The following is an 11,439-nucleotide window of genomic DNA, read 5'->3' as shown; positions in this document are numbered from 1 at the left end:
GCAGCTCTCCAGGTCACAGGTCATTCATAGGGGTGAGAGCGAGATCCCTTGCCCTGTTGTTCAGATTCAGCTATGTTAAGGGAATGTTCTGTTCTATGTATTGCTTCTTCAGACCTGTCCTACTTCATCACCTGTGCAAATATGAGCCTCTCTGCAGACTATTTTAGCTTGATTTGGTTGTATCAGTCATGACCTCACACTGCATTATGGCATTATACCTAAACACAATGATGTGTTGGAAGTTGTAACCCAAGACAGGAAGGCCATTCAGACACCTTTACCTGCCTTATCAGAATGCCGCATGCCATTGGAAGGCTTGACTGTTCCATGTTCATCATAAGCAAATGTTATTATTCACTTAATTTGAAACAATTTACACTACACAATTTTAATAATGGTTTTCACTCATGACTGATTTTTATGCAGATAATTTTGTATGTTCAAGATTTTATTGAAAACAATACACGCACATTAGCTTGTTTTCACCTAACATGCTTGCATTGCTGCCCGCGAGTGGCTGTATCTTTTGTTCCGCCCCGCTCCCTGCCCACAGTTCTCGCAAGTGCTTACAAAGCTCGTAGCCCAGGACATGTAGTAGGTTCAAGCACGCGATGCCAGACATACAACGCATTCACTACCAGCCATGGCAACGCACTAATGTCTTCAGCTGACACCATTCAACAGCAGCAGTAGTAGGCATGCTATATAGGTTAAGTTAGGTAATGTTAGGTTAGATTAGGTTAATGCTAGGTTAGATTCAATTAGATAATTACTCCCAGTGAGGTCTAAAGCACTGGATCAGGGGGTGCTGTGAACTTATCATTAAACCCAGCTGTGACATCAATGAATGTTTCCCTTTGTGTCTCACAATACAAGGGAGCAGTCATAGCCTGCCCTCTATAGACAAGTCTCTACCTTCACACATAACTACAAGCACTTAATTACACACACACACCCTTCACTCAAAATTCAAAATTATCATGGTGACTCTTACACCAACCTCAGAGTCCCCATCTGGGGAGAAGACCACAAATGTCCCCAGGTCGGACTGCTTCTCTGGTATCGACCCTAAGTGTCTTGACACCTCCCTCACCTTTTACTTCATTAACTTCTACAACATTCACAGTCTTAGATCTAATTTTCAATCTGTAGAACACCACTTGAAGACTTCAATGTTCACCACCAGCTTTGGCTTCCCTTCTTCTATCTGAGAAAGTATGGGTCCTGTCAAGGCTGCCCTACTGGTGATCTGGCTTTCCAGATCACCCTCTTTTAGAGATTTTGGTGAAACTTTTGCTATTGCCTTGGATATATCAAAAGCTTTTGATAGTGTCTGGCACAAAGCTTTGATTTCCAAACTACCCTCCTACGGCTTCTATCCTTTTCTCTGTAACTTCATCTCAAGTTTTTCTTACTGTTCTATTGCTGCTATGGTAGACAATCACTGTTCTCCTAAATTTATTAACAGTGGTGTTCCTCAGGGTTCTGTCGTGTCACCCACTCTCTTATTACTATTCATCAATAACCTTCTAAACCAAACTTCTTGTCCTCTCCACTCCTACACTAATGATACCACCCTGCACTTTTCCACATCTTTTCATAGAAGTCCAACACTTCAGGAAGTAAGCATTTCACACAGAAGCCACAGAACGCTTGACTTCTGATCTTTCTAAAATTTCTGATTAGGGCAGAGGAAACTTGGTCTTGTTCAATGCCTCAAAAACTCAATTCCTCCATCTATCAACACGACACAACCTTCCAGACAACTATCCCCTCTTCTTCAATGACACTCAACTGTCCCCGTCTTCTACACTGAACATCCTCGGTCTGTCCTTTACTTATAATCTGAACTGGAAACTTCACATCTCATCTCTAGCTAAAACAGCTTCTATGAAGTTAGGTGTTCTGAGACGTCTCCGCCAGTTTTTCTCAACCCCCCAGCTGCTCTATACAAGGGCCTTATCCGTCCATGTATGGAGTATGCTTCACATGTCTGGGGCGTTCCACTCATACTGCTCTTCTAGACAGGGTGGAATACAAAAGCTTTTCGTCTCATCAACTCCTCTCCTCTAACTGACTGTCTTCAGCCTCTCTCTCACCGCCGCAATGTTGCATATCTAGCTGTCTTCTACCGCTATTTTCATGCTAGCTGCTTCTGATCTTGCTAACTGCATGCCTCCCCTCCTTCCACGGCCTCGCTGCACAAGACTTTCTTCTTTCTCTCACCCCTATTCTGTCCACCTCTCTAACGCAAGAGTTAACCAGTATTCTTAATAATTCATCCCTTTCTCTGGTAAACTCTGGAACTCCCTGCCTGTTTCCGTATTTCCACCTTCCTATGACTTCAATTCCTTCCAGAGGTATGTTTCAAGACACTTATCAATTTTTGATGAATAAGTCCCCTAGGACATTAACCTAACCTAGCATAACCTTACCAAATCTAACCTGACCTAGCATAACCTAACTTAATCTAACCTAACCTAGCATAACCTAACCCAACCAATTTATGGGGTTGAGAAAAACTTTATATACGTCCTTTCCTGCTGCGGCCTTGAACCTCGGACCGAAATGCATGTCATGATGGCTCATCATTGTATTATATTTATCCTCTTCATGAACAGGGTACTTGATATTTACCTTTAAGAGATTGGCAGTGCTATTAAAAAAAAATCTTACTATACAAGTATAATGCCTAGAAGTTCTTAACTTACTGAATTAAATTTCAAGGGAATATTAGATAAAAGGAAGAAGCTCTCGGCAACTCATTTCAGGGCAACTTGGTGACGTGGCCAGCAAATTATATATGGGAGGAAGATTATTGGCTTGGTAACAAGTATAATCTTGGTAACTTGATAAGAGAGAGAGAGAGAGAGAGAGAGAGAGAGAGCTAGGAAGGCAAAACACGCACTACGCCGAACAAAAGACGAAATCACCAGGCAGCGTCCACGGCGTTTGTGACATAACCTGTGTCTTTTTCCCTCCCCACTTGCAGCTGAAGCTTTGACGTGGTAAAATGGGTCCTGTACTGGCTTACTGGGACATCCGTGGGGTATGTATAGAATTCCCTGCCTTTTATTATTGTTCAATGTATTCTATTCCTGTCCTTGTTTCTGAGGCAAGAGTAGTATTAACCGGCATCTCCGTTATTTTTTATTTTTATTTATTTTATTTTTTTTTTACCTTGGCCGGTGTCCCACAAAAAAAAAGTATTCCTTGATAAGAAGTCCGCACGCCCATTCCACCCCCCCCCCTAATCCCTCAAACAAGCTTGGGGGTCTGGTGAATCGTGGGTTTTGGGTGGGGTGGGATTAAAAATAAGTGAAATAAGGGCATTAAAAAATCTAAGGAAATTTACCTTAATATTTCGAATTTCGGTATTTCTTGATAAGAAGTCCGTTCCCCCATTCCACCCCAACCCCTCCTGATTGGATGTTAATCTAACCTAGCATAACCTAACCTAACCAGTGGGGCTGTGCTCCCCCTTGGACCCCCCCTAGGATATTAACCTAACCTAGCATAACCTTACCAAATCTAACCTGACCTAGCATAACCTAACTTAACCTAACCTAACCTTGCATAACCTAACCCAACCTAGCATAATCTAACCTAACGAGGGACCTCAAAAATGATACCATTATGCCTTGCCGGTGTGGTGTGGAGATTCTCAAGGCGATGGAGGTGAGTACAGTTTGGTGGCTTCCTTAATAAACACATGGAACCTCTTCCTTACATCTGCATATTGCAACTTAACCATTGCTATTGCTAAATATCTCACATGATGACTTTTTTCCTGCTGAACACTGGTACTGTTCACTTTTTTTCCCTCCACTGGGTAGCCATATTAACAAATGACAGTGAGCCTCTATCAGAATGCCTGACACATCTCTAAAACAAATGAAAAGTAAATGAACCTAACCTGGAAAGTCATAATTGGCAGCTTCATGAATGGCCTCACGAGTGGCAGTGTGTGATTGGAGGGATCAGCTGTTTAGATACCATGAAATCCTAATATGCTGCTACCCACAAATCCCAGTTATAAACAAAAGAAAACCATTTCAATGTTTACTCTCGACTGGTGCAGAGCTCACTGGATTTAGGAAATATTGAATTTCTCCACACTCACGAGTGCTATTACAGCCATACGAGACACGTGCCTACCATTTTTTTACATTTACGGCAAGGTCACTGAACCTTTCTCCATGACATGTGAGTTTTGTGCTTGTAGGTAACACAGACGTGATATCCAGATTAAAGAAGAAAAAAAAAACAGACAAAACTATTCTTTTCAGGTAGTCTTCCATTTCGGTATTTCTCAATAAGAAGTCTGCCCCCCAACCCCCCTTAACCCATTAAAAAAGCTTGGGGGCCTGTGGGGAATAGGGGATGTGGGGATGAAAAATAAGTGAAATGTGGGCATTAAAAAATCTAAGAAAATTCCGCTTATTATTTTGAATTTCCCTAACCTTACCTAGCCAGTGGGGGCAACACCCTCTCCATGGACCTTGCCTTGCCTGGACTCCCACCCCAAAGGATGTTAACCTAACTTAATGAGGGACCTCAAAGATTATACCGTAAAGCGTAACTCACTGATGTGAGTTACTGGTGTTGTGTGGAGATTCTCAGGGCAGTGGAGGTGGGTAGAGTTTAGCAGCTTCCTTAATGAATATGTGGAACCTCTTCTTTATATATGTATATCACATCTTAAACATTGCTGTTGCTAAATATTTCACATAATGACTTCTTTTCCTGCTGAACACTGGCACTTTTTGCTTCACCTCCCTCCACTGGCCAGCCATATTAACAAGTGACAGTGAGCCTCTATCAGAATGCCTGACATGCCCCTAAAACAAATGAAAAGTGTAACTGAACCTGTTGTGGAAAGTTGTAATTGGCAGCCTCAGGAATGGCTTCATGAGTGGCAACACATGATTGGAAGGATCAGCTGTATAGATACCATGAAATCCCAGTATATTGCTATCCACAAATCCCAGTTATAAACAATAGAAAATAATTTCAACATTTACTCTTGACTGGTACAGAGCTCACTGGACTTAAAAAATGTCAAATTTTGCCACACTCTTGATTGCTATTACAGCCATACTAGACACATCCCCCCAATTTTTTTACGTTTACGGCAAGGTCACCAAGCCTTCTACACAACATGTGAGTTTCATGCTTGTATGTAACACAGACATGATATCCAGATTAACCTCAGCTTGTTTTGAATTAATCTGCATGTTATTTTCCCCACAAATAATTAAGTAGTTTTTATTTTTATATCCTCCAACCACCCATCAGAAACTAGTGTTTTGCGATAAAAATGAAAAGCAGATTAATACGAAACAGACCAAAATCTACCTGAAAAAAAAGTTTCATCTTCACAAATAAGTAGTACAGCAATAACACTCACTCTCAATGTTCCCCCAGGAGGACTGGCTGGCACTTCCCAGTGGCTGCCAGTGGGCTGTTATGCACCACCACTTAACCAACCTGACAAAACTAACCTAACCTAACCAAACTAACACAACCTAACTAAACTAACTTAACGTATTCTAACTAAACTAATCTAACCTAACCGAACCAGCCTAGCCTAACATAACATAACATAACTAACTAAGAAATTAATATGAGGTCATTACTTCATGTGTCTTCATAAAATCTGACAATGTACTGGAAATAATTGAGGTGACACAGACAGACATCTTCTCAAATATTTTAAATTGAGCTGCTTTTCCCTCTTCAGGATGAAATAAAATGTTATGTTTGGTTGAATTAATTAAGAATTGAGAATTGAGAATTGGCATTCTCAAAGAAAAGAATCATTGTGGCTAATTTCTCACTTGCACAACAAATGTGAGATATGCACACATGAATGAACAACCTTATCTTCACTTGGGAAAATTACTGCCCACCTATCCATCACACACATGGGTGTGTCACTTCTGAGCATTGTCATGGGAGCAAATGCACTTGCTTCCCCAAAAAACAGATAAATCTTTAAAAATTGTTATCAGCATTACAAATAATTTGCAGTGGGTATATATGGGGTTTAAATTACTCAGAAAGAGAAGATCTATCTGATGAGAAGTGTAAGAAGAGCCTTGTTGAGACTGGTGTAAGAATAAATGAATACCAGTGAAAGTTATCAGGGTCTTGAAGGGTTTCACAGGATTTTTTTTTTTTTTTTTTTTTTTTATGATTCTGGTGATAGTTAAACATGGAACATCATTTAAGAAAAAAATATTTTGAGAACCAAACTAATCATGTCTTCACCTTTTCATATCTATATTTGTGCTGATGAGAACTAAAAGCTTTTGAGAATATGGGCCTAAATGCTATGCTTATATCAGAGAATTGCTGACATTGGATATTAATTCTTGCCCTGCAGTATCTGAAGCTGCAGTCACACTAGGGGTGGCCAGGCATGGAATTTTGTGCCTGGCTCCACACAACTGCCATACGTGGTAAAGTGGGCAGGGCTATGCAGAGCAGCAGCTAAAGTTTTGCGAGAAGCATTTGATGGTGACCACACACTTGGAACCCCAATTGCCGTTTCATAGCAAGAGGGATTATTGCTTGGTTGCACCATGCCTCCCCATCACTCATGTTGGAAAGTAATTTTCAATGGACGCAGGCAAATACTCTGCAATTCATAGATACCACCCAAGCTTGTAGCAACGGCAAAACGATAATTACAGAAATAAAACTCCATTCCTAATGAACTAAAAATGCATTTCTTGCATCAAAGATTCCTCTTCTTCAACTTTGTGGAAGCAGCTCCCACAATAATGCACAAAAGGGCTTCTTGAAGAGCTGTGTGTGTTTCTCTTTCAGCAGTTCAAACTTAAGAGGAGACTGAAAAGCGTGGTCTCCTCACCAACATGTTGTACCTGCCGTCTAGTGTGACACTCACCCCCTTGCCCCTCATCAGTCCGTTTTACTGCATGTGGCACCACCTCTAGTGTGGACACTCACCCCGTTACCCCTTATCAGTCCATCTTACTGCACACGGCACCACCCCTAGTGTGGACACACCTTTATAGTGGAGTTATTGTCCTTCCCATTGCAGCTTGCCCAGCCCATCCGTCTCCTTCTGGAATACACAGGGACAGAGTTTGAGGACAAGTATTACAAGTGTGGCCCAGCTCCTGACTACGACAAGTCTTGCTGGTTCGACATCAAGGAAACACTTGGATTTGATTTCCCCAATGTAAGTGTAAGGAGGGATGATACTGATTATACAGAAGTGTAAAGTAGAAGTGTTTGTAATAGTACATTAGATTTTGGAAGAACAGAATGTGTGGTATTAACTCTTGACTGCCTCTTTCACATTGGGGCCAACTTGGGGCAAATCTGCCATCATATTCTTTGCATTTGGGCATAAAAAGCATTAATTTGAGACTACTGCTGTTACATGTTCATTATCTTCCTTGCAGCTTCCCTATTACATCGATGGGGACATCAAGGTAACACAGAGCAATGCCATCATGCGTTACATTGCTCGCAAACACGACCTTTGTGGTAAGACAGAGGAGGAGAAAATCCGTGTTGACATCCTGGAGAACCAAGCCATGGACTTCCGCAATGGTTTTGTTCGCTTCTGCTACATGACATATGTATGTAGTGATGGAGCTTCCTTTTGTCTTATAATGATTTCTAAGACTGGTGCAGCAACACATCTCTTATGTTGGATTGTAACATAATCATTTTTTGGGATCCATCTCTGAAGTCTTTTATTTTTACCCCTCTAGGACACGGCCAAGGATTCCTATCTGCAGGCCCTGTCAAAGACCATCGAGAGGTTCTCAAAGTTTTTAGGGACACGCAGTTGGTTCGCAGGTGATGATGTGAGTATAGATGGTGTTGTGTTGAGATGCCCAGTCTTGCAGCATTTGGGTAACACTGAAAAATTTGTGCGAAGGTGAGATAAATTTGCCATGTGAGATGCCCATGTCTAGGATCAAACCTGTGTCAGGGCCTTGAGTGATCACCAAGGCCTGAGTGCTTATTTTAAAGAGCATGAAGTGGCATAACACCACACTGTAAATCATGACAAATCTTTTCCTTGACAGCTGTTATAATTTATGGCTTTTGAGTAAAAGGTTCCAAGGTTAATGTTTCTGTTCATTTCTCATTCAGATCACCTTTGTGGACTTTATCATGTATGAATTACTGGACCAACACCTGCAGCTGGACAAGGACTGCCTCAAGGATGCCCAGAACCTGCAAGATTACCAGAAGCGCTTCGAGGAGCTGACACCCATCAAGAAGTACATGGCCTCCCCGCGGTTCATAAAGGCTCCTATTAACAACAAGATGGCAAAGTTTGGCAACAAGTAGAGAGGATGTCATGTGGAAGAAAACAAAGTTAATGGTCATTAACTTGTGCTTTTCTTACTTATGGCCTGAGCATTTTATCTTGAGCATTTAGGTGTTCTTTCTGGGATTTTCCCAGCCTGTGATGCTACCAGACTTTCTACTGGGGAAATTATTGGATTAGAGCCTAAGTGTTAATGATAACCTCTCTCTCTCTCTCTCTCTCTCTCTCTCTCTCTCTCTCTCTCTCTCTCTCTCTCTCTCTCTCTCTCTCTCTCTCTCTCTCTCTCTCTCTCTCTCTCTCTCTCTCTCTCTCTCTCTCTCTCTCTCTCTCTCTCTCTCTCTTCATCCTCTTCCTCTTCATGTGCAGCTCAAGAGGAAGCGACTGATAGATTGACAGGGTCAGTCTGAAAGTGTGACCTTACTGAGTTACTCATATAGATGAGACAACGCCTGGGAGAAACATTGCCAAGTATTGTGGTGTTTGGAAAAAAAACAATGAACATTTATTGCATTAACTTGTCCTTTTAGAGCATTACAGTGTATATATGATAAAAATCCATTTATTTTGGAGTAGTAAGTACCTGACATAGGGTGTGTCTTGGTAGAAGTGTGACGGTGCCATAGGCCAGGTAATCCCCAGAAAGGACAATGCCCAAACACATGCTCAGGATAAAATGGTCAGACCATAGTTTGTCTATTGTTTCTTTCATTTCCTTGTTTCTTATGATTACTGAGTGATGCTTAGCCAGCCATCCTAAAGAATATTGTGATCAGCTAATGATATAAAGGCCTCATTTTGTGAAACATTATTTGCCAACAGAATCTGCCCACCTTAGATATGTTAAGCACTAAAAAACAGTGCAAATGAGAGCAATTCCTTCATTACTTCTTACACTTATACATTGTTTAAGATTTCCTAGAGTAACATAGATGGTATGTCACTTATAATTATCTGTCGAAATACATTGTCTCGCCATGAACAAAATATTTCCTTTGTAGCTTTACAATGGTACTTTTCCCTTACTTGGCAGCTAAGAAAAGTGATACACCATTGATCACTTGTCGTCTAATAAGATACATTAATTACTTGGCATCCATCTAATAGAATAACATTAATTACTTGGTTTGTAATTGGATAACATTAATTACTTATCATCTAATAGGATAAAATCAACTACTTGGCATCAAATAGGATAATATTAATTACTTAGCATCTAATAAGATAACATTAATTACTCAGCATATAATACGATAACATTAATTATTTGGCATTCAATTGGGTAACATAAATTATTTAGCATCCAATAGGACAATAATTATTTGGTGTATACTAGGAGAATGCAAAATATAGCACTAATAATACATTGTGCCTGTAATGTGGGGAGACACACCACTCTGCATGCTGGTGTGGGTTCTTCAGATTTCACACTGACAGCTTCATAAGTACAAACAACAATGCATTCAGGCTTTTATCCCCTCCCATAAGTGCAGCTTCAGACTTCCTCACAGCTTCTTGAGATTGTGATTTTCTGAGATTATAATAAGTTGATTCTTTTGTAAGAATGTTACTAGAGTGAATTTGAACATTTTCATAGGAACTGATTTAATAATGTTTTGATCTCATATATTATTGGTAACTGAAAGCTTGAAGAGTGTTTATGAATAATGATTTTGTCAGTTATATTAATTCAGTGATTTTGACTGGTAGGTCAATTATTATGTTTTCCTGATTTAAGTATTCGTCAGTTTGAGGGCATTTCATAATAGAATAAGCATTTTTTGGTGTTAGTCTTTGTAAGAGAGAACCATGTGATGGCAAGATGTGAAATATTTAATGAAGATTAAATGGTATGAAATATGATCAAATGAATGTTAGTATTTTATATAAGTGGTGTTATGCTGAAATGTTTGTTGAAGTAATATTACCTCCATTAGATTGTCATGGAGGGTGTAAAATACGTGAAAATGAATGATGGTTAACTATATCATAGAAAGATGTGATGTTTATGATCAAATTGATATTACTGCTGTATGCATGCATGTCTGATGCTATGTTGATACTTCCTCAGGAAGTGAACAACAGTGGTAATCATAGTGTGTGATAATATATTGCTCAAGTTTTGCACTGTTCTCACTAAGACATTAAATAATTGCATATGTTGTGCATTCTGACTGTTACCTAAGTTTAGCAGAATAAGGAAATGTGATTGACAATTAATAAATTTCCAAAAACCCAAATCACTGACTAATAAACTAGTACCTATTGTTATACTTATTTGAATTGCTGTTTTGTCTGAAGCCTCAGGATCTACCTTGTATTGGTTAACTGGCCTGTTACATACATTCATATACCACGGCTATTTACCCCCGAAGAAGGGAGAGGTAACCAAGACAAGGTTTTCAGCTTTCACATTCACACTCATTTACACCACTCTTTGGCCCCAGATGGAGAACATAAAGTACTCCCCTCAATTTACAGGGATCAGCTGCACATCTTGGGCAGTTTGGTCTGGAACAATGCTACTTCATAGCAATAACTTTCCCCTACCACACCCTGTGTGAGATTGTCACTTTATGGTGCCACCCTCAGAGGTCACAGGACCACTTCATTCCTCACACACTCACAACTGATCTCCATTTGCCTCTGTCACCCACAGTCATTCTACTATGCTCCAGTGTGAGTCCTCTTCCCTTTTATGCCTCCTTGACACTATCTATCCATCCCTTACATGTCATACTTAGCAAGTTCACACCTCTCACACTTGATATTATCTTCACCAGCCTGTCATCTTCCATTCTCTCAACATGTCCAAACCATCTCAGTACACATTGCTCTGCTTGCCCTGCAGTTTCTCAGAACACCTGTTCTCCTCACTTTTTTATTTCTGACTGTCCATTTCAGTTATTCCATATATACTCCTTAGATTTCTCATCTCCATTTTATTTAATCTTTTCTTGTCTGCATCACCCAAAAGTCTCAGCATCATACTGTGCAATAGGCACTTCTATCCCTTCAAGTGCATACAGTATTCTCTTTACATTCATTTCAAGTGCTTCTTTTCTGTTCTCTCATACTTTCTCTATCATCATTTTTAATCTAAAGCTGGATGTTGTGTCTAT

General features: G+C 40.1%; 1 protein-coding gene across 1 annotated transcript; it reads left to right on the top strand.

Annotated features, from left to right (window-relative positions):
- Positions 1-2,869: 2,869 nt before the first annotated feature.
- Positions 2,870-10,557, top strand: LOC135102379 (glutathione S-transferase Mu 3-like). Its single transcript, XM_064007515.1, has 5 exons — positions 2,870-3,049; positions 7,070-7,210; positions 7,437-7,616; positions 7,752-7,847; positions 8,140-10,557. Exons 1-5 carry the CDS (start codon positions 3,014-3,016, stop codon positions 8,338-8,340), a joined length of 654 nt encoding a protein of 217 aa, XP_063863585.1. The 5' UTR covers positions 2,870-3,013; the 3' UTR covers positions 8,341-10,557.
- The last annotated feature ends 882 nt before the right edge of the window (positions 10,558-11,439 follow it).

The sequence above is a fragment of the Scylla paramamosain genome, chromosome 7 (genome assembly GCF_035594125.1).
Source record: "Scylla paramamosain isolate STU-SP2022 chromosome 7, ASM3559412v1, whole genome shotgun sequence".
Taxonomy (NCBI): Eukaryota; Metazoa; Arthropoda; class Malacostraca; order Decapoda; family Portunidae; genus Scylla; species Scylla paramamosain.
Note: the sequence above shows the minus strand (reverse complement) of the source record. Positions and strands in the feature narration are given on the sequence as shown.